General features: G+C 40.2%; 2 protein-coding genes across 15 annotated transcripts in view; one reads left to right on the top strand and one right to left on the bottom strand.

The window, feature by feature from the left end:
• The window catches only part of LOC111871311 (solute carrier family 41 member 1), a 46,216-nt gene extending 34,314 nt beyond the window's left edge, over positions 1-11,902 (bottom strand). Inside the window, exons 1-4 of one of the 8 annotated variants that reach the window (XM_023864326.2) lie at positions 11,862-11,902; positions 8,596-8,625; positions 2,888-3,239; positions 2,074-2,253 (exon numbers count right to left, since the gene is read on the bottom strand). In XM_023864326.2, coding sequence (XP_023720094.1) covers positions 2,074-2,253; positions 2,888-3,214 — 507 coding nt within the window. In that variant the 5' untranslated portion in view covers positions 3,215-3,239; positions 8,596-8,625; positions 11,862-11,902. Of the gene's footprint in view, positions 1-2,073; positions 2,254-2,887; positions 3,240-5,824; positions 5,929-8,595; positions 8,626-10,171; positions 10,209-10,819; positions 10,841-11,173; positions 11,313-11,552; positions 11,559-11,627; positions 11,696-11,728; positions 11,835-11,861 lie in introns of those variants that run through there. The other 7 variants (XM_023864327.2, XM_023864329.2, XM_033754199.1 and 4 more) reach the window with 7 other exon arrangements.
• A 95-nt stretch (positions 11,903-11,997) lies between these two features.
• LOC111871310 (zinc finger protein OZF) overlaps positions 11,998-23,651 on the top strand; it is a 17,379-nt gene continuing 5,725 nt past the window's right edge. Inside the window, exons 1-4 of one of the 7 annotated variants that reach the window (XM_023864325.2) lie at positions 11,998-12,147; positions 12,646-13,033; positions 17,486-17,653; positions 21,839-22,030. In XM_023864325.2, the coding sequence (XP_023720093.1) occupies positions 12,917-13,033; positions 17,486-17,653; positions 21,839-22,030 (477 nt within the window). In that variant the 5' untranslated portion in view covers positions 11,998-12,147; positions 12,646-12,916. Of the gene's footprint in view, positions 12,332-12,645; positions 13,034-17,480; positions 17,654-21,838; positions 23,563-23,651 lie in introns of those variants that run through there. The other 6 variants (XM_023864324.2, XM_023864323.2, XM_023864321.2 and 3 more) reach the window with 6 other exon arrangements.

The raw sequence follows: 23,651 nt of genomic DNA, 5'->3' as shown, positions 1-23,651 counted from the left end.
TTTGGTAACTCGGGTTAGTCTTGATATGATACAGAAGTATATAGAGGGTCTTAGGGCTGTTAAAGAAAAAAAAAGTAAAGCTATCCTTGTACTAGGCCGTGAAGGCCCATAGGGTTGTGAGACGTTGAGGGTCCCAGATTATCTAGAAAATCGGCAGATGGCAGTAAGGTTGTCAGCCTTACGCACCAGCCGCGCTTTACTACCCAGGAAAATTATTTAGTTAATTCCTGGTACTCATTTCTGTTAGAGGCTGAGTCGACCCCAGGGCCATAGTGCGGCTGGAAGGATTGAGTCAATTGAAAACTTCACAAAATTTCTGATGCTTTGTTTTACATGGCTGACATGTGTTTTGGTGGTTTAAGTACATTTATTGCTTTATACTGAATTGCTGAGTTGTCATCCATGGCTGGAAAGCTATACAAAGGGGTTACTGATCAAAAAGGAATTCTATTATTCATTGTTTTCTATATTTTAAGAGTTGTTGCCATGTAGTGTTTGACTGTTTTTAACTGACTTGTCCAATTGTGCCTGTGTAACAGTTATGGATGTTAAATTAATTATCATTATCATTATCAATAACTTTACCTGTCATTTAATGTAGGGATCCAAAAATTGATGATACATGATAATACTGCACCAACTGCGAAACTATCAAATGATATGAGAAGATAAAAGTTGTAAACTGGAAGGGACTATAAAGAAAGCAGTCATGGTCTTCATAAAGGTGTTACAATGGTATTTGACTGGAGGGCTGAAGACAGCCAGTCTTTTGAAACCACATCACCATTTGAGCCACCTTGTCTGTCTACTATGTAACAACATTTTCATTCTGCAAGTGTACAACTTGCCAGCTATTGTCTTCTGCACGTCAAGCAAGGAAGCTCAAGACCTACAGTCACCACACATGCACATAACAGAAATCAATGACTTATTGCTCACACTCTACAAATAAAATGCATACTAACACAAAGAAAGGGCAGCACCATAGCTCAAGCGGTTAGTTGCTGGCTTCTCACCACGGCGGCACGGGTTTGATCCCGGGTTTGGTCAAGTGGGATTCGTGGTGGACAAAGTGGCACTGGGGCAGGTTTTCTCCGAGTATTTCGGTTTCCCCTGCCAATCTTCATTCCACCAACTGCTCCACAATCACCCTCACCTATCATCTGGGGCTGGTAGGCCAGAAGTGGCTGCAGTACAAGGGACTTAGTCCCACCCCAATAGCAATAAAAAAAACACAAAGAAAGGAATTTTGTGGCACGACATAACTTACTAGGCTATGTGTATTCTTTACTTGCATTTCTGCATTACTGAAGCTTCTGGCTTGGTAGATCAGGTACAGACAACATTATCCCAGTACTTCAGTTTCCATAGCATATCTATGTGGAGACAAGCTAAGTACACATATGCAGTGCAAACAGTATTACGTGCTCAACTGAACATTGAAAATATAAATAAAAATTGCCTCAAAGGTACATTTAAAAAGAGAAACATCAGACTATCGGGTATTTTTATTTCTGGCATTTGTTATTCTCATTTTATATCTTATTTTATTTTATACTTTATATTTTGTGACTCCCCCTCGTTGGTGGCTCCACCTTATCGTGGTGAGGGGGTTTGAGTATGCCAAGGACGCTATGCCAGCGGTAGCGTAGCTACTGGCAGGGCCTCCCTTGCTGGACAGGTCAAAGGTGAGGCATCAGACGAAGAGAGACACCAAAAACTGATGCCGGAAGCAGCGTCATCAGCAGCGACTTGAAGGACAGAGCAAATGATGCTCGAGATTGTTCAAGTTCGTATAGCAACAGGCGTGACCAGAGTGGTTTGAACGGCTGTTGTACTGCGATGTGGAAAGCAAATGGAAAAACTACCACATTATCACTTTTCCTGGATAGTCTCTTTCCAAAACCAGAGATACCATGTATGCGAGATGTTTCATTTGAAGGAGAAAGCTCTAGATCGCATCAAGTGGAGGAACTGTTTTGAAGAGACTGTGGACCTGTCGTCTTGACAGATTACTGATGAATGAATGAATTTTGTGACTGTACTTCATTAACAGATGAAGAAATGTCTAACCTGAATGAGTGCCAGGTTTCCAGCAATGAGACTCCATTGTTGTTTAGGGTTGTCCATAAGACCCAAATTGGCTTGAGTGGACAGCCGAGATGCGAGCGTCATTTCCAGATTGCCCTTGAGCCCCAATAGAGCAGGTACTAAAATGAATACCTCAGATACGACACGGAACACTTGCCAATGCTGTAAGCACATGTTATTAAAACTATTACCCATAAATAAAAGTCATTTTTCATAAAATTGTAGAAAAACATGAAAACATATTTCATTTATTTAATATTTCAGTATTTCCATGATTTGAGCTGAACTGAAAGGGCTCAAAGAAAAATCCATAGTGAGCTTTTGTGATATCACACATAGTCATATTGCTAATATCAGAAGGTATCACCTTGGGCTGTGATCTTCATATTGGAAGCCAAACCTTAGCATGTCATGTACTGACTGGATCAGCTCAGAGCACTTGCATTAAAACTTCCAAAACCAAAGGGACTGGCTCGTTACTCAGTTAGTTTAGAACTTCTGTCAGCAGATGGCAGCAGGCATGGGTAAAGGTAACGTTTTCCTTGTGCTTAACTAATTAAGCACTATGCCATGAAGGCATATGGGGGAGTGGATGTTTCATAAAGACTGCCAATATATCAATGGATGGCAACACCGGGATTTGCATTTAAATGTCTAAAAAATTTAACTGTTTTTTTAATAAAATGATGTGACAGATTATTTTAACCAGATTCCTACATTTCCTGTTTCACATGTGTCTGCTTTAGATTACACTAGAAAACTTAGATTAGATGAGATTACACTAACAAATACACACCTGAACAACATCAAGCACTAGGCCAGCACCAACCATCCCCAGTCCTGCTACCAGAAAAGGTATGAACACCTGAACAGATATACTCCACACATTTTCGGTTTCTTCGTGTGTTGCTCGTATCGCTGCTCTTGGTTGTGGAGCAGTGACATCCAAAAGTTGGTGGGTCTCCCCATCAAGGTCAGTAAATGCATCCACTCCTTCAGCATTTGCAGTGGGGTCACCTGATGAACCTGATGCCATCTTATGAGATTTTCGTCGTCGACTCTGGTAATGCTGGTGGTGATGGTGGTGCTGTCGGCCACGATTACCTGATGACTTTCCAGGCATGATCGATCCTTTGCCCCTGACCCAACTACAATATAAAATATACAAGTCTATTTCCATCTGACCAACTGCAGACAATGCTAGTGAGGATGACAGGTAACATCGGCTTGAATGTGGGAGAAGGCGGAAAATACAATGTGTCATGTAACTCTAAGGTACTTTTTAGATACCAGTTATAAAAATAGGAGGAAAAGACCTATTCATTCATCTGTTTGAGGGAGGACATGAGGAGAAAACGTCCAGAGAAGTGGCGCAAGAACGACGGGGTACTCCACCATGACAACGCACGACCGCATACAGCTTACATTGTTTGGCTAAAAACAAAATGGCAGTTGTTCCCCACCCACCATACTAGCCAGACTTAGCTCCATGTGACTTCTTTCTCTTCCCAAAGATGAAAATCAAGCTGAAGGGGCGAAGATTTGATACAGTTGAGGAAATTCAAGCAGAAACGCAGACGGTACTAAACATCCTAACAAAAAAAGACTTCCAGGATGCATTTGAAAAGTGGCAGAAACACTGGGATCGGTGTATGCGCTCCCAAGGGGACTACTTTGAAGGTGATGGTGCAGAATAAGATCTAGGTAAGATGTAATAGTTTTTATTAATATATTTCGGGAACTTTCGGATAGCACCAAGGCAAGCATCAGGATAGGCTAAACCACTGCTTCCCCCTTTTTTTTTGTGATCATCATGTCATACCATTTTATGATAATCAACTGCTTAAACTGCTACAGCCTCATTAACCCAAAGATTATTGTTGTCCTATTGCATCTCTTACCCACTCTTACACATGTAAGGGTAACAAGTGTTTATTTCTATCTGCATTTAATGAAATATGACCTGTCTTGACTGCTACCCTGGCATATACAGTCATCCATGATTAATTACACTCCCTCACTCGGCATCATAAACAACCTATAATCCAGCCATATATCAAACATATTGTTACACTTATGTTTTCAATAACCTACTCTATTTTCACTGAACTGCTTTCTATTTTTAAATAACCAAAATGTCACAAGGTCTACTTTTCCGGAACATGATGTACAAAGTGCGGTTTCTTTCAGACTACATCAGACTGTATGCTGTTGTTAGTCACAAACTCTGTAGTTTTCGGGGATGTGTGGGCAGGCATGTTGTTGTGATGAAGGAGCAATGTGGTGTAGGCTCAAATTTTCTCCTGGCAAACTCCATAACTGATCTGAACAGTGTCTGCGAGCTCATAGACTATTCAGTGACAGTCTTCATTGATGAGTTCTCAAATTTCTTCAACATTTTCTGTCCTTTTCCTAGTGCTTGGTCACCCTGAACTTTTGTCACCTTCAACCAACACTCGACCGACCTTGAAACGTGAATGTCATTCAAACACCGCTGTCTAGCTTAAATAATGTTCTCCAAAAGCCTCATCAACCATTTCAGCAGTTTCAGTAGCAGATTTACTGAGCTTCATGCAAAACTTGATGCAGACACGTTGCTCAATTTTGCCATGCATGGCAAACAAAATAAAACATGAAGTCGAAAAAGCACTCCTATAAAACAAGGCATGTCCACAGTGTGGTATCACTTAGCAGACTGATGTAATAGGCTTTCAGAAGTGTGACTTTGGCCTCCCTTCTCACCTTTCACCAAGGCAGTTATAACAATAACAGTCTGGGAACTTTCTGATACCACTTCGTATGTATGGGATAGAATGTGACAAAAGCAAGCAAGCTTATTTTCAGATAATGTTTAATGAGGAACGCTCCTGAATTAATAACATTATTTGAAAAAAATACTATAAACATTTAGAAAGGAGTCAATATTTTAGATATGCATTCTGCTAGGTTTAGAATAATGCATATCTTTGGAAGTTGTGGACACTCATTAATGGGGTAATTTTTACACTACTACCTCAATCAAAACAGTAAGTTATAATACTTGAATGGTAACAGGTCATAATGTTCAAATGTACCACAGTGAATGAAAATGAATCAGAAAAAGTCTAGAATATTCCTCAATTTACAACCATTCAAATAACAGATTAAAATTATCAGAGTACTAAATTACTCTAGTTAAGGCTTAGTTGCTAAAACCCATGCTGCCACAGGTAAATACATATGGTAATCTAAATTTTAGAATGAAAAGAAATAGCTGGTGACAAAAGTGAATGGAAATGATTCAGTGAGTATTTTCTGGTTTTAGAAATGTTTGCAAATCTGAATAAATTTTCAGCAGCATCCACTGTAGCAAAATTACCACATACTAGTTGCACTTACATAATTAAATACATCCTGAAACAGCCAAATTTCCTAACAAAAATACAATGAACATCATTAAATGAATATTTTATATTTCTTTAAATGGAATTTACAACATGAGAAGTTAAAAGTCAAATTTAAATGGACTTCCCAGACTCTTCACAAGCAGATGGCATGAACACACATTCCCAATTTTGTAATCTTGCCACAGTGGATGCTCTCGAACTTTCAAGCACTTCTAATTACGAAGCTCAAATCCAGGAAATGCTCATTTACAAGGGATACTGACATCTTCAAAAATTTAACAACAGTATAAATTAACAAAATATTTATCTTTCAGGACAAGACAAACCACTTCACTAATACAACATACTGGCTAGTACACAATGTGACACTATTATCACCAACACATGTTAGCAATACAGGATGTCTGACACATACAATTACTATCACATACATAAACAAACTGTAGTAGATACATGCCTCTAAACAACTGCTTATGCCCAGACAAAAGGAAGCTATTTTGAGTAACATTTGGCCTCTCTCCCTGAACTGGGCCCAAGAAAGACAACTGAAGGAAAACCAGACAAGACTGGGGTTTGTGCCAAGAATTTATGCATCACAGTCCCTCTTCTTAATAATTTTCATTTTGCGCATCCTGTTGTGTTATAATATACAATTTCTTTATTAAAATCCGTCACAACACAACAATATCAGGGTCAAGGCCAGGACTGGCTTGTGCTACATGTGTTGGCTATTAAAGCCATCACCAACCGGGTTCAAACCTGGCGGAGGTCGTGGAATTTTTAAGGGCGGAAAAATTCAGGGAACAAGTCCTCCGGGAGGAACTTTAAGCCGTGGGTCCTGTGTCATAGATTTACGGCACGTAAAAGATCCTTATGTCTCTAGGAAACTTCTGAGCAAAATTAGGTGAGTTTCCTGCCCAAGTAGTTTCCAGTGCCTCTGGTAGATGGGGGAATCATCAATGTACCGAGGGCTGACCTTGTTGGCTCAACAGGGCTGATAGCACGCACCAGTACCGGTAGGGTATGGAGACTGGTAGAATATCAAAGGGGGACGTACAATAGATCAACAACTGGTTGCCATCACCAAGCAAATACATGATGAACATATCCATACCACTGAACTGCAGTACTGGTAAAACTGGATACATGATAATTATTACATTATAAAATGCTTGGCATAAAAGTACAAAGAACTGGACTATATAATACTTAATACTTATCAGCAAATACATGTAAAATGTTCACACACCATTATTATTTAAGACTGTCAATAAATATTAACTGTTTAACGTTCTTTTACACTATGGCTAAATGAGAAGAGAGAACCATCATGGAAAAATATCAAACTAGGTTATCCGAGAGCTGGTTCTTTCAGACACATCAGTAACCCTCGACAGAATTTTATTCAGTATTACATCTACCGAATATATAAAACACTGTACATCCACATCACTTATAATTCAAGAATGTCCAATTAAATTTTGACTGAAATTGAAGAAACGAACACCATGAACCTTTAGAGACATTCTTCTGATGAAACTTTTAATAAATAAATAAAGTTGTCCTTGGGCTTAATTAATTAAGCACTATGCCACAAAGACATAGGGGGAGTGGAGGTGTAGCCCCACTATTCTTTACGTCAGCACTAGGAGGTGAGCGATCAGTTTCACATCCCAGGCTGCTTTACCCCCAGGGAAATAGCCCACAGTACCCACTGGATAAGAGGCTATGTAGACCCCAGAGTCAGTCTGGATGTTGTGCGGAAGAGAAAAATCTTGCCCTTCCAGGAATTGAATCCAGGCCTTCCAGCCCATAGCCTGTCGCTGTACTGACTACTTCTGATGATACCTTAGTTTCTTAAAACATCAAAATATAGCAACCACATGCAACCAACAAGCTCTGACAACATGAGATAATTAATCATTCATAGGCCTGCACAAATTCCCTACCACCAACTAAAAACAGGAGCCAGAATAAAAACACAAAACACTTTGGATGAGAAATGTACTTGTTTTTATTCATAAACGGACAACTCGAATACCTTTATATGTAAAAACAAGTTCTGCTCAAATCTGGACATAACCCAATGTGCTGTAGTTAGCATATAGGGAAAACTCAAATTATCTTACGCTTCTCATTATATGTATATGGGGACAAAAATGACAATGGGCTGGGCAAATAAATGGGATCCAAAAGGAAAACAAAATGGATGGAAAAAGATAAAAGGATATGAGAATGGAAGAAACAGAGATGAGGAAACTGTTTGAATGTTATGGAGAGGAAGTTAGGGGGATAAAAGATACAGAAAAAAGGTATGGGAAAGTAATAAGAGAGAATGCAGGGAAGAGGAAAAAGACACAGAAGAAATAAGGTAAAGAAAGAAATTCCTCTGCCCAACACCACTGATGGGTCATGCACCAGTAGTAACATACTGATACTAGCAGAAAATTCTAAGCACCAACATTAATGTTTTTGTGCAGGACACTGCACTCCCATTGTTGCCTTGCATGTATTTTGTGGTCAGTTACCTAGCAACGATGTGCCCACGTTACAATATTATGATCATGACTTGGTACTTCACCAAACTGAGTCAGACAAGAAGCTCAGTTGAGACTCGACCTAATAGTGACAGGTTCATTTTCCTGCACACACAGCTCAAGTTCATTTCACTATATGCACACACCAAAAAGTTTCAAACAAAGTCTGCATGCATGTTCACATCTCCCACCAAACTATATTTCACATACTTAGCTTTATTTATTGTCTTTTTCCACTTCAGACAAAACTGACCTAAAGAACATCTGCACATTCCACAAAGCGCTATCAGCACATAATTTTGTGATCCCACAACTAATGGAACTAGCACTGTTTCCATCCAAAACATCATGTTACTATCACTGACAGTAGGAATGTTCATAAACACATTACAAAAATCCTAAAATAACAAATTTTATCCGTTTTAAAAACACTGGTCAACTAGCACAAAAGTTCTGAAACACAGACACAAACATACATACAAGTATAGTCACCCATCATCTCATTCCTAGGCTTCTCCTGCATACGAATGCAACTCAAAGGCATGACAAATTTTAGAATATGTAAGAAACTTGCTGCTTACCATGCTGAAGATTTCCAGTGATGGACCCAACTGAAACAGAAGAACATACACTTTTAATTGCATATGTTCAAAAATCAACAACTATCCTATGAGAAGAGAAAATAATGGTAACAACACACACTGCTGTATCTTTCACCAAGTCATGTGCTCAAAAATATAGTTCAAAACCTCCATTAATGGAGTGCACTGTAATGCGCTTGATGTATCATGACTGCATGAACATCTGTGAGTACTGTATATTGGTAGTCTACAAATATTGTACCAATTTAATTTACAACGGTCCTTATTACATAAATATTAGTACCTATGCTGCAATGAAACAAAATCATAATGCTTCAACATATATAAACTACGAGGCATGTCACCTTACTGTTTTGACATTTCTGAACACACATTTTCAGCATGAGTATATAAGAATTCTCTCTCTAGTCAGAATTTTAAGCCAAAAATCATGGGCTTATTGGTCATTATGACTTTCACCAAGTGTGTACAAGTAAGAACACNTACCTATGCTGCAATGAAACAAAATCATAATGCTTCAACATATATATAAACTACGAGGCATGTCACCTTACTATTTTGACATTTCTGAACACACAATTCTAATCATTTTCAACATGAGTATATAATAATTCTCTCTCTAGTCAGAATTTTAAGCCAAAAATCATGGACTTATTGGTCGTTATGACTTTCACCAAGTGTGTACAAGTAAGAACATGGAATATTAAAATGACCTATAGTAAAACCTTGCCCAACACCAGAGTTACATTCCCGAGAAAAGCACATTGAGCAAATCCACACCGGCCAAACTTAATATTTCATGGGGCAAATGAAGACACATAAACATGGATGCATAAAATCTCCCAATACCAGTTTTCCACATACACATGGGTGCAAAAGTGATGGACTGGTTAGACTGATATACTACACCATGTGCTGGTGTGTGCAGTACTCAAGTATGTTTGGCAGACTGTGTATATTCAAATTTCCATGTTCAGCAAATAAAAGTTCAAGTTTGCTTTTGCATCTATAATAACATCAAAAGTTGAATAAATCAAGCTGCATGGGGGTACTAAACCCATGGTAAGTACTCACATAAGAAGAACTGACAGTAAATATCAGTAATTGTCCCATCAACTTCTCAAAATGAACTCTAGTACAAGACCACATTTGCCAACTTCAGATTTATGCTGAAGAAGGGTGAATCATTTCAAATAATAGTATACATTAACTGATGACGATAAGCAACACTGATCAATCATTATCCTGACTCACAGCCTGCCCATAATTTACATGCATCAACCAGACACATTACCAAAACTGATTCTATGAATTAACCTTCAATATATGAAAATTCAAACAATATTATGAATAAAGAGTTGTATCCCAGAAGATAGACCTCTTCATAACCATTAATGTGAGAACCTTAAATCACACAATATTATGAACAACAGAAAGTGGGTGAACTTTACTAATATGACTTTCAAATTACATGTTCTGCTCCTTACTCATTTAACTTTAGACAATTATCAAGGCACTTTCAATTTATAATATGAGATGTTATTTATTTACTTACAAGTAATTTAAATAGCTGATGGTCCAATGTGTTTTGATATCAGAATTCCATCATCAGGGAAGTTCAATCAATCAACACGCTGGCAACATTGCTCAAGTCTTTTTAACATGGTTGTATGTACATTCTAAAAATTTATACTGTGCTTACTACAAACAATTGAGGTAACATTTAAAAATTCCTTCGTGTAATTGCAATCTTCTGCATTTCTATATGATCACTAAATTCCATTTGTTTTATCTTTTAAAGGAATGAAATTCTTTTTTTTGATAAAGACGTAATACTACCTTAATTGAACTCAACCTTTTCACAACTATAATCTACAAAAATTATATATCTTGTTTTATACAAATTTATACTTCAATTTGGAACATTTTAAGATCCTTGAATTGCATAATGAAACTTTTCAAATTTAGTTCATATCATAACACTTTATAACCTCACCCATTTCTATTAAGCACAGTATAAATTCTTAGGTTACACCAAAGTAATGACTGATCAGACATCCTTTATGATAATAACATCTAATGTTACAAATTAACACAGCCTCAATAAGTTGTTTCGATTTACCAAGGACTAGCAATTTATCGTTCTACACTTCACAACCAATTAAACTGACTTAGTGTCACTGAGCAAGGACTGTGCACTTACCATTGCAATTTCTAAAAAAAAAAAAAAACGTATCTGTATACAACTATAACAGGGAGCCAGGCTAGCGTAGTTGGTATAGTGACCGGCTAGAGTGTGAATGACTGAGGTTCGAGTCCCAGTAGGGGTCAAAAATTTTCTCTTCTCCACATCCTCCAGACCGGCTCTGGGACCCACCCAGCCACCTATCCAGCGTGTACTAGAGTCTCTTCCCTGAGGGTAAGGCGGCCGGGGCGTGAAGCTGACCACTCACTTTCAACTAATGTCAAGGTCGAGAAAATGTGGATCTATACATCCGCTCCCCCATATGCCTTCATATCGTAGTGTTTAGTTATTTAAGCCCTGGGACAACTTTACCTTTTTACACAATTATAGGAGGTGACACATATTGACAGTATACATGCTAGGTCATGTAAAATATGGTGAAACACTTCAAGCTGTAGAATACACGGGTTATGAATTACACAATTTAAAAAAGGTGTATTTTTATAACAAAACACCACCACCTTTGGGTGCCACCTCAGCACAAAAGCAAAAGGTACACGGGAATGCAACAGTTAAAAGTCAGGTTTACTTAAAATATAGCAAAACGCTACTTGTCTAGGAATTATGCCGTGAAGATGCACTGGGGACGTGGCGAGGGAGTTCCACGTATTCTTAACCCCAACGCTGTATTATTATTATTATTATTATTATTATTATTATTATTATTATTATTATTATTATTATTACTAACATAACGAAATAGGCCTAATGCCAAAAGTATAAATTCGTACTAAAGGCAACTTGTACGATTTTCTAACCACAGTACCTATTACACTTCAACACCTCCAGAAGCCTAGATAATAATCTGGGCACAGTATATAAATTAAGGTTATGTTCCATGTATTCCGAAAGAGAAATTTAACTCACTTTTTTGGGAAATTCCAATAGATATTTTAAAAAAATTTTAACCAATACTGAGCTGTCAAGTGAGTGAATTTTTCTATCAGACAGTTGTATAGAAGCAGTTTCAGGTACTGAACACCGCTGAATACAAACTCACCTTCGTTCATAACATACACATTCATACACCAAAAGCCACGATGGCCACCGATGGCCACAGAGCGATCGCAGTGATCGCAGTCATCGCAGTGGCGGTGACCGGCGGGACGGTGAGCGGTCATTACCGATCATTACGATCGTTACTGATCACTATACCTTCAAGAACTTCAAGAACTTCACGAAGTGCAGATACTAGAATACGCTAGAACATGTGTGATACTAGATGATAATTACAGTTATTGCTGAGGCAGGATTATAATTGGTTAATACCGTAATACTAACGATCGGTAACTATGATAACATATGTGTTTGGCATAATCTTGTTGGCGTCTTTAACTGGCGCTTTGAACGAATAGACTTTTATGTAACCAATCTGAATACTGTTTGTGAGGACTGAGAAGACAACTGCAAAAAACAAATGCGATTTCTATGAGTTTTATATTAAATTGTGAGAAGAAAACATCCTTAAATGTGTGTATTATTGAAGCGTTGTTGTTTTGTTCAAACAAAATAAAGTTTCCGCACTTCCTCGTGGTGGTTCTAAATTAATTAGTGTTTTTTTTTCCGAGTTCAGACTTTCTGATTCAATGCGCATACAGAAATTTAAGTCATTCCATGTTTCACATGCAAATCCATTCATTAAAAAGGTCTAGAGAACCGATGGTGTAGGGTGACTTAATTGTAGTTGCAGTGTATTGAAGTGGGTAGCGAATGCACGGAGTATAGCTTAGTGACTTACGAGATGTAACATCTTGTAGTGTTGTGGATTTCTTGTTATGTTTCAGAGACCACAGTCTTGGGTGATTTTGCAAGAGCTTACAACTTTGACAAATCACCAGACAGCATAGCGCCCAAGAAGATAGCAAGATTCATAATGTCTGCAGACAGAACCCTGTTGCTATAAGATACATGTACATATACTAATGATGATCAATATATTCCTCTTCAGGACTTGGGAAGTTATTCAAAGTTAGATTTTGATACATTTATCAGAACCCAAAAGTCCATATCAGTAGGATTGCTATAACCTACTTCGTTCACAGCCCACGGAGCATCATGTGTGAGGAACGAATTCAACGTTTGCAAAGAATTCTACATTCTCTTGCAACGAGAGTGCCTCGTGTTATGCTACCGAGAGTTGAAGAAATATTTCCTTCACTGAGAGAAATCATGGTGAGTGTTATGTGCTTGTTTGCACAGGGCAGAATGTATTTATCTTCATCCCTGAATAAACAGGTTCAAAGGAAGCAAATACTTTGTTGCAAGATTGTGTTAACTTTTATAATCCACGTGGTCATTTATTTTATGGATGGTTGTAGTCAACATGTCACAGTATTATTAGTGATTTAACATATTAAATAAAGGTATCCCTGTAACAGGCCGTGGAGGCCCATAGGGTTGTGGGATGTTGAGGTTCCCACATTTTCTAGACAGTTGGCTTATAGATGGCGGCAAGGTTGTCAGCCCTACGTGCCAGCCGCCCTTTACCCCCCAAGAATATTCCTGGTACTCATTTCTGTTAGAGGCTGAGTTGAACCCAGGGCCATAGTGTGGCTGGAAGGATTAGATAAATTGAAAAAATCCAGTTACCTCATTGGGACTTGAACTTGTGACCTTCTGGCTTGTAGCATAGTGCCTCAGCCAACTATGCTACTATATGCCCCTGATTTAACATATTGTGTACTAGAATGATCAATTTAAGAAGAATGGTGTGGGCAAGTTATGTATGAGGGCAAATCGAAAAGTCTTTTCCCCAAGTTTTTTTCAGCCACCATAATACACATACAGGGAAATCAAAATGCAGGCAGTGTTGTAAGTACCTTTGACTATTTTTCCACATAGTCACCACCCCAGTTCAGGCATTTGTACCATCACACCACAAGTTTGGAGATGCCGCTATTGTAGAATGCAGCCGGTTGAGCACGGAACCACCGCCGGACAGCAGTTTTCATGTCATTGTTGGAAATGAACCTCTGGCCTGCCAGGAACTTCTTCAGAGGACCAAACACGTGGTAATCACTGGGGGGCAAGGTCTGGACTATACAGTGCATGCTCCATAATCTTGCATCCGAATGACTGCAGTTGGGTGGCGGTCCTGTTTGCCACATGAGTCGTGGCATTTTCAAGGAGGAGAACCACATCGTCCATGAGAATCCCTAGGCACTTTTTCCTGATGACAGCTTGCAGATGTGCAAGTGTGCCACAATAGCTGTCCACATTGATGGTGGCACCTCGTAGCATGAAATCCAGCAGGAGTGGTCCTCAGCGATCCCAGAAGACCGTGACCATCAACTTCCCGATGGATGGTATTCTGCGGAATTTGTTCATGGCAGGCGAACCGGGATGTTTCCACACCATGCTCTGCTGCTTGGATTCTGGAGTGAAATGCAATACCCACATTTCATCTCTGGTGACAGTGAGATCCAGGAAGATCAACTAAAGAAGTTCCTGGCAGCCAGAAGTTCATTTCCAACGATGATGCGAAAACCGCTGTCTGGCGGTGGTTCTGCGCTAAACCGGCCAAATTCTACAAAAGCGTCATCTCCAAACTAGTGGTGCGATGGTACAAACGCCTGAACTGGTGTGGTGACTATGTGGAAAAATAGTCAAAGGTACTTAGAACACTGCCTGTATTTTGATTTCCCTGTATGTATAGTATTGTGGCTGAAAAAAAATAGGGGCAAAGACTTTTTGATTTGCCCTCGTAGCATGAGTGTGAGAAATGCATAGAAAGATCCACATGTTACATCTGAAGGAAGAAGACCACTGGAGAAACAGCAGGCTTCCACACTGTGCACATCTGTGGTTATTCAGAAATTATCTTGGGAAGTATTGAGGGTTTTTGTGCTCATCCTCAGTTACCCCTTCCCCAGAGTTGCTTAGGCATTTCAGGCAGGTAGTTCTCTGGTAGTTCTTGGCAATCGGATGGTTAAAAGAGTCATCACTCACCAAGCACAAACATCGCACCCAATAAGCCTGGGCCAGTGATAAAGTAATGGTGCCGAAACCTACGTATGATGAGGCACACCAGTCTTTTCAAACTGCAAAGGACTTTTTCCACTTACTGTCAAGAACACATCCAGCAAACAAGAATCATGGACAGTAGAACTACACTGGACACCCATGTATGAGGGGCAGTCAAAAAGTTCCCGGAATGGTGGTATAGCACTCTAATGGTAGGACATATGGCAACGCTTACCTAATCACCTTCAAAGTAGGACCTTTGCGCGCGCACACACTTGCTCCATTGATCCTGCCATTGTTGGAAGCAGCGGTGGAAGGCTTCTTTTGGGATCTTCGGAGCTCATCCATCGCATTCGATTTGATGTCCTCCATGGTTGCAAAACATGTCCCCTTGAGGCCCATTTTCAGAGTAGGGAACAGCCAAAAGTCACTTGGAGCAAGATGTGGAGAGTACTGTGGTTGAGTGATGACAGGAATGTGTCAGCGAGGAATTGCTGCACAACAAGCGATGTGGGGCTCGGTTCCTTATTGTGATGCAGAACCCACTGTCCGTGCCACTTGTCACGCTGCTTCCTCCGAACCGCATTGCACAACCTCTACAAAATCTGCACATAGAAATGGTCAGTAACAGTACCAACTTCTTGCTCCAACTCAGCAATGGTCATTCTTCGATCACATCGAATCAGTTGTCGCACTTTTCCAATCATTTCTTCGGTTCTGGATGTTAGAGGCCTCCTGCTGAGCTGGTCATCCTCTAACGTCTCCTGCCCATTCTTAAACCTGGAAAACCAGTCGTAAACTGTGGATTTCTATAGTGCAGTATCACCGTAAACTTGCTGCAGGGCCGATAGCGTGTCTGAAGCAGAATGACCAACACTCAAGCCTAATTCAAACGGAACATCTTATCGCTCGTTCTCCGTCTGCAGGGGAATTCCGGGAACTCTTTGACTGCCCTACGTATAAGAAGTGCATTGTAATGTTTAGTCCTGAGAGGGGAAAAGCATGGATTGATTTTTAGCTTCAAGTGATAAAAGCAGTTTAATTAATGTGAACATTAAAAAGTCTTTAACTTAATCCTTTAATTAACTTTCAGTAGTACTTCCATCAATAGAAAGACAGAAAAGAACTTACTACATATAATATGCTTGAGGATGGTTGCGTAAGGCCAAAACATACTGCATTATTTACACAAATGAGCAAAGCAGATATGTTGGTGTGGCAGTAACTATATACCCATAGAAACATGTACTGCAGTTTCAATAATAAATCTGAAATGGACAAGTAATAGATTGAAACACATTTTAAAGAATTGTGGTGGGAGGGTTTGGACTGGATTTACTTCCCTTAGAGTACAGACACATGACAGGCTCTTGTGAACATGATAATGGACTTTATTGAGTTCCATGGAAAGCAGACATACTGTAGAACAGCTGAGTGACCTCCAGGTTCTATAGAAGGGATGTGTTCCATAGACTTAATAGTTTGTAATTATTTTGAAGTTCCAGAGAAGAAATCTGTACAAGGCAGCTGTTGTCAGTTTGATGCCATTAAAAAAGAAAGTATGGACTATTTCTAGCCTACTTCCTTATTTTGAAGAAACAAGAAAGTACGGGAAGCATTAGTTACTTGCTTTCCTTTGATATGACAAGTACCCCATAGAAAACTATGCACCGAACAGTTCTTCTGCTGTTTTATGTGTATTTGATACTGTGGGAACTCTGACTCTCACAGTCTGCTGCTCTCCTCACACACTTTTTGGTATTACACTAAATGTTGTCTCTTTGGTCTAACCCAATGTATTAGGTTCAAAATTGACAATATTTCTCTGTCTGAGAGGAAAGAGGAGGTCTGCCGTTATGCTGAGCCAGACACCCTGCACTGAAAGGCCGATCCTTCCTTTGGTTGAAGAGGAGACTCCATTGTGTAGCGTGGATAGGGAGGACACAAACACAGAGACAGTAAGGGGAAGTTCTGGGGAAAATTAATCACCTACTTCTTTTCACTACATATTGAGTATCTGAGATGACCTGGACCCTCTGAAAAAGAATGTGTCCAACAGCATTCGAATGCAGTGTGACTTGAGGCCTGATAGCTGGAATAGTGAAGTCATAAAGAGACATGTTGGTAGGCAATGGTTTGGTGAAAACAGGTTAGATGCAGACCACATAGTAAACACTGTGTCCAACAGTTCTTGTATCGTATTCTTTGTTGTGGGAACATCTTTACTGAGCTCCACAGCAATGGGCAATCTTAGAGAATGACTCGGTAATCAGGTCTTCAAACTCCTCAGTTTCTATATGCTGCAACTGACTTGTACCCATGATCCTGATCAGAGTTGTCCTCTGTCAGAATGTAGAGAAAGTATTGCCTCCAACAGTTCATATCTTATTAGCCTACTTTTCTTGTGTATCTGTGTCTATATGGTCCCTATCCTTGCTACGCAATGGCTCTGTTGCTAGGTGAAAGCGAGATTGCTAGGCTGTGCCTCAGTAAACACGTTCCTGTCAATGAATTCACATGCAAAAATTGAATAATTAATGGAGGTATTTTCTTTGTGGTTCATGTCATATCAGAGAAAAACAGGTAATTAGATCTTCCCAGAATTTCTTGCATGGGATGTGAATGTGTAGCTATGATAGATACAGCATTATTGTTTCACAGAACCTTGCAGATTCAGAGGAAGTACAAAGACTGTGTAGTGTGGTACGTCCAGCATCTGCTCATGATGCATGTCATGCCAACAATGTAAAAGCTGAGGAAGTGTCAGATGCAGAAGAAGAGAAGTATCCTGTGCCAATAACATTTCAAAGAATAAAGGCTGAACCTGAGGTGAGCTGTGTCTCTGTGTCCATATTAAGTGATTTTCACAAATATAGGTATCCCTCATTTTAAGACCACTTCATTTACCGTGAGCCAAGCAGAGTAAGGAAAGCAGTAAGTTTATCTGGAAAGATGGAAAGAATAAAAAGGATCTTAGGAGGACAATATTATTGTGGCATGTAGACCCGTTGCTAGGCTACGACCATGAAATAAGCAACTGTACAAGAGCCGTTGCTATGTAACAGCTCCACAAATAAGCATGTTTCCATAGCAACAGAGTAATAGTGTTTTCTGTTCGGTCTGTTCCTCAGTATTAACTCATTGCAGACCGGCGATTTAAATATTTAAATCACCCTGCGAACCAGCATTATTTAACCTAGTATCCTAACTTGTGCACTGTTTACTTTAAAAATTAATATAAAATCTCCTAATTAATTTTATGAACTAAAATTTTTTGGAGAACACTTACCAGTGCTCCTAGAAATGCTTGAGAGTGTGATATTTCTGGAAACATTCCCCTTTGTGAAGTGGCATTACACACTTGCAAATGTAGACATAGTCCTTTTTTTGTGAACTGCACAAACACTGCATTGCCTAGAAGGATGCTTCCCTTGGAATGTTCACTCTTCACAATTTTCACGAAGGTATGTTTCGCATATCACCCGAGAGTCACCCTGGGTTGTCAACATGAGGCCTGCATGGGGTGGGAGTTGATGGGCCTGGTTGGACTAAGTCTGTGTCTGACCCTGGTTCTGCTGCCACCATATGGTCTGTAGCCCAGGCCTTTGCCACAGTCATCAGAAATGCTTTATATTTCGATTTCGAATCAGGGTTTAGATTTTTGTGATTTTTATTATATTATTTGCTGTCCCCGCAATCTTACTACCCGTGTTTTCGTCGGAGCTACTGTCACTTTTACTGTCTGTGGCCACAATTCTTTGTTCTCCCCTGTCACTGCCACTGTCTGAGTCAGCATCACTACGCGTCTCACAAGGCACGTAAGCTCATTGGAGAAGGATTTGTCCTTGACCCATACCCCACCACTAACTACTGGCTGGTACAAACAAATTGAAGACAGCAGAAAGCATTTTCCATTAGAGGAGGGTAAGAAAACAGCTAGGTCATGTTACTGAATACTAGCAAACATTCCGGAGTTTTATTACGCAGCTGCGTGCAACCTGGGTGGCACACAGTGACAATGTGCACTTGCACACTAGCCATTTGTTTATTGTGCTGGAAGTAAGGTTATCGCTACGTTTGGTCATCCAGCATCAGTAATGGAGGCAGGTAAAGAAGAACAGCTAAGTGTAGTGCGCTTTTTGACTGCTTAAGGAGTAGGAGGATGATAAATTCATCATCGCATGTCTGTTGTTTACGGCGAACACAGCGTGTCACGTTCACATGTGCTGGCATGGCATAAGAGATTCTGAGAGGGAAGTGTGTCAATGCAAGATGATGCTCACCCAGGACAGGCTCATCGTGTCATCACTCCTGATGTTATTGCTGCGTTGGATGGTCATATCTGGCCAAACCGACGATCACTGTGGAAGAAGTTAGTCTTTTGATGGGAATAAGTCACGGTTCTGTACACGTCATTGTGACAAAACACCTTCTGTACCGCAAAATCTGTGCAGTGGGTTCCACGTCAACTCACGGAGGAAGAGAATGGCTGCATCACTGGGTCACTTGCAATGATACCATGAGGAAGAGTGTGCTTTTCTGTCCCGTATTGCAACTGGGGACGAAGCTTGGTGCCACCATTTTGAACCCCCAGAGCAAACAGCAGAGCCGAAACTGGAAAAAGCGGCCATGGTCCAACAAAGGGCTGTAGAGCCATAATTCACTTCCTTACTATTTATGTGCTGAGACAACAGCTGGAAGGCCAATTACAAACACACCACAGTGTAGATAAAAGTAGTTATATACTTGACAAACACAGGATAAAATCAAGACAGATTGAAGGTAAACATTCCGCTGGAAAGCATGGCATAGAGCCTGCAATATGCAGATGGATCAGTGCTATGCTGGAAAGCAGGACCATAACTGCCACACTATCAAGAGAGACCCTGGGGGCGTCCGTGTCTAGGGGGTGTCCACAGGGGGGCGTGCTTTCGCCTCTGCTGTGGAGCCTGGTCGTTGACGATCTCCTATGGGGACTTGATGATGGGTGTTATACAGTAGAATATGCTGATGACATAGCAATCCTCATAAACAGAAAATTCCTTTTGACAGTATCAGAGTGCCTTCAAACAGCTCTGTACATGGTCCAACGATGGTGAGAAAGAACAAGCCTTTCCATCAATCCCTATAAGATGGTAATTATACCATTTACCAGGAAGAGAAATATAAAGGGCCTTAAGGAACTGACCCTCTTCCATAAGATGATCCAGCTCTCCAGCGATGTCAAGTACCTTGGTCTAGTATTAGACAAGGAACTGGCATGGAAAAAGCAGCTGGATAAGGTCATCAATAAAGCCTATAAGGCTTTTTTGACATGCAGAAGCATGTTTGGTAAACCCTAGGGATTGCAACTGCACGTTGTGCATTGGATATACACTGCAGTAGTAAGACCCATAATTACATATGGTGCCACAGTATGGTGGCCCAGAGTTAAAATCATGACAAGCAAGCAAAACTTAGAAAAATGCAAAGGTTGGCTTGCTTGGGTATCACAGGAACAATTCGAATATCTCCAACAGCTGCACTGGAGACACTCCTTGGACTCTCCCCACTGCATTTACAGTTGGAGGCAGAGGCCAGGGCAGGAATCTACCATCTCCAGTGCAGTGATCAATGGAAACCTAAATTCGGTAGTTTCAGACATGCATACATAACTCAGGACATGAAAAAAGAACCAGTAATACAAATGGGGTCTGACAAAATGATACTCAGACACGTATATGAAAAACCATTCACAGTCAGATTTCCTGACAGGAGTGAATGGGAAGATGGGTTTTGGCTGGCTAGAAAAGGGGGACTGATCTGGTATACAGATGGTTCCAAGATAAATAAGGGCACTGGAGCTGGTGTGTTCTACTATGGCATGAGGCGGAAACTTACTTTCAGCCTTGGGCAGTACACTACGGTATTCCAGGCAGAAGTATATGCCATTAAGGCGTGTATTATGGAGAATCTAGATAGGAACTACAGAAATGGGAACATCTACATTCTATCTGACACCCAAGCTGCACTTAAAGCACTTGACAAACACCAGATCAACTCAAAATTGGTCTGGGATTGCCACCAAATTCACATGGAACTGGCCAAACATAACAGGGTACAACTGATATGGGTGCCAGGGCATGAGAGTATTGCTGGAAATGAAACAGCAGACCAATTGGAGCTGACCATCCATTCATAGGACCTGAACCAGCCTGTGGCATCTCTATAGGAGTTGCCAGACAGGCAATCAGGGACTGGACAAATATGAAGCACAAGAAATACTGGGGATCCTTAACTGGACTCAGGCAAGCAAAGGGACTCATACGAGGACCCTCTACTAAACAAGCAAAGGAACTGTTGAAGTTAAACAGAAACCAGCTACAATGGGTGGTAGGACTACTTACAGGACACTGTCACCACAAAGGACACGTCTTCAAATTGAGACTAAGTAAAAGTCCAACTTGTGAGAGGTGTCAAGAAGAAAACGAAACAGCCACACATATCCTGTGCGAATGTGAGGCCTTAGCTTATTTAAGATTGTGTCACTTGGGTAAATATTTTATGGAACCAAGTGACTATTTCGACATCCCCACATACAAGATCCTGCGCTTCATTCGAAGTGCAGGATTCTTGAGGGGTTAATCAGAAAGGGAGGAACAATAGATCACTGTGCTTGCGGTGCAAGGGCCAAGAAGGCCCACCCCCTTATACATTCATTCATTCATTCAAGGTAAACATTGGAAGACACATTAATGCATATAACAAAACAAACTAAATAATAATAATAATAATACAGCCCACAAATGCATAATACTGTTTAATTCTGTGATTTACTATGTAATAGTAGTGTAGCTTAACTTTAATTGACTCAGTTACCCATACATGTTGATGGAGACCCACACACCACACATAACTGCTTTATCTCTGTGTACTCTCTCACATCTACCCTTTTTAACACCTGTTTGATCATGAGTTTCAAAATTATTTCTCATAATAGGGGAGTTTTTCATGTTGTTTCCTCTTGTTTTGCAGAGTACTCCAAGTGGACCCCAACCCATGTGCAGTGGGGAGCAGCGATATTCCTATGATGAGTGTGATAAATCATTCACTCAACAGTGTAATCTAAGGGTTCACTGCAAGACACATCAACACATACACAGTAGGGGGAGGCCATTTTGCTGTGACGTGCATAACAAGTCATTCAGTAATAGCAGTAATCTGAAGGTACATCAGCGCATGCATAGTGCTGACAGGCCTTTTTGCTGTGATGTGTGTAATAAGTCATTCAGCCAGCAGGTTAGTCTGAAGAAACATCAACGCGTACATAGTGGTGAGCGGCCGTTTTGCTGTGATGTGTGTAATAAGTCATTCAGGTGGCTGAGTCATCTGAAGATACACCAGCGTACACATAGTGGTGAGAAGCCTTTTAGCTGTGATGTGTGTACTAAGTCATTCAGTCAGCAGGTTAGTCTGAAGAAACATCAACGCGTACATGGTGGTGAGCAGCCGTTTTGCTGTGATGTGTGTAATAAGTCATTCAGGTGGCTGAGTCATCTGAAGATACACCAGCATACACATAGTGGTGAGAAGCCTTTTAGCTGTGATGTGTGTACTAAGTCATTCAGTCAGCAGGTTAGTCTGAAGAAACATCAACGCGTACATAGTGGTGAGCGGCCATTTTGCTGTGTTGTGTGTAATAAGTCATTCAGTGAAGGCAGTAATCTGAAGGTACATCAGCGCATGCATAGTGGTGACCGGCCTTTTTGCTGTGATGTGTGTAATAAGTCATTCAGCTGGCTGAGTCATCTGAAGATACACCAACGTATACATAGTGGTGAGAAGCCTTTTAGCTGTGATCTGTGTACTAAGTCATTCAGTAAAGGCAGTAATCTGAAGAAACATCAGCGCATGCATAGTGGTGACCGGCCGTTTTGCTGTGATGTGTGTACTAAGTCATTCAGTAATAGCAGTAATCTGAAGAAACATCAGCGCATGCATAGTGGTGACCGGCCATTTTGCTGTGATGTGTGTACAAAGTCATTCAGTAATAGCAGTAATCTGAAGGTACATCAGCGCATGCATAGTGGTGACCGGCCTTTTTGCTGTGATGTGTGTAATAAGTCATTCATTTGGCTGAGTCATCTGAAGATACACGAATGTATACATAGTGGTGAGAAGCCTTTTAGCTGTAATATGTGTACTAAGTCATTCAGAAAAGGCAGTAATCTGAAGAAACATCAACGCATACATAGTGGTGACTGGCCTTTTTGCTGTGATGTGTGTAATAAATCATTCAGTTATCAGGGTAGTCTGAGGAGGCATCTGCGCACACATAGTGGGAAGCAGACATAGAGCTATGCGGTGTGTAATAAGTTATTTGCTCATCAAAGCCATCAGAAGACATATTAAATGACACATAGTCAAACAACAATAGAGTGCTGCACCTTTTCACAGTAAACAAATGGTGATACATTAGTACCAATATGTCTTTGTTTACATCCGTAGATGTTATTGTGTAGATCACCCCATTTGTGATATCCTGAACTCACATTTGGTGTTTGGAAGTACTGGTCACATGACCCGCAGAGCTGAATGAAGTTCCATCAAATGCACATACATTTAAGTTTCAATACATTGGAGCGAAATGAAGATGAGAGTGATGAGTAGGGTCCGGATTTCTGTGACATGTCATATTTTTTTCCTAGGGTTTATTCCTATTTTTCAATGTAATTATGCATGTTTCCAGTCATTCTTATTGAAATTATGTCATTTTTATTGTGCATATAAATGTATATTTTAGAGTTTTATTGGTTTTACAGCATATTTTGGCATAATTTTGAAATAA

Source organism: Cryptotermes secundus, unplaced genomic scaffold (assembly GCF_002891405.2).
Source record: "Cryptotermes secundus unplaced genomic scaffold, Csec_1.0 scaffold1116, whole genome shotgun sequence".
In the NCBI taxonomy this organism is placed as follows: domain Eukaryota; kingdom Metazoa; phylum Arthropoda; class Insecta; order Blattodea; family Kalotermitidae; genus Cryptotermes; species Cryptotermes secundus.
Note: the sequence above shows the minus strand (reverse complement) of the source record. Positions and strands in the feature narration are given on the sequence as shown.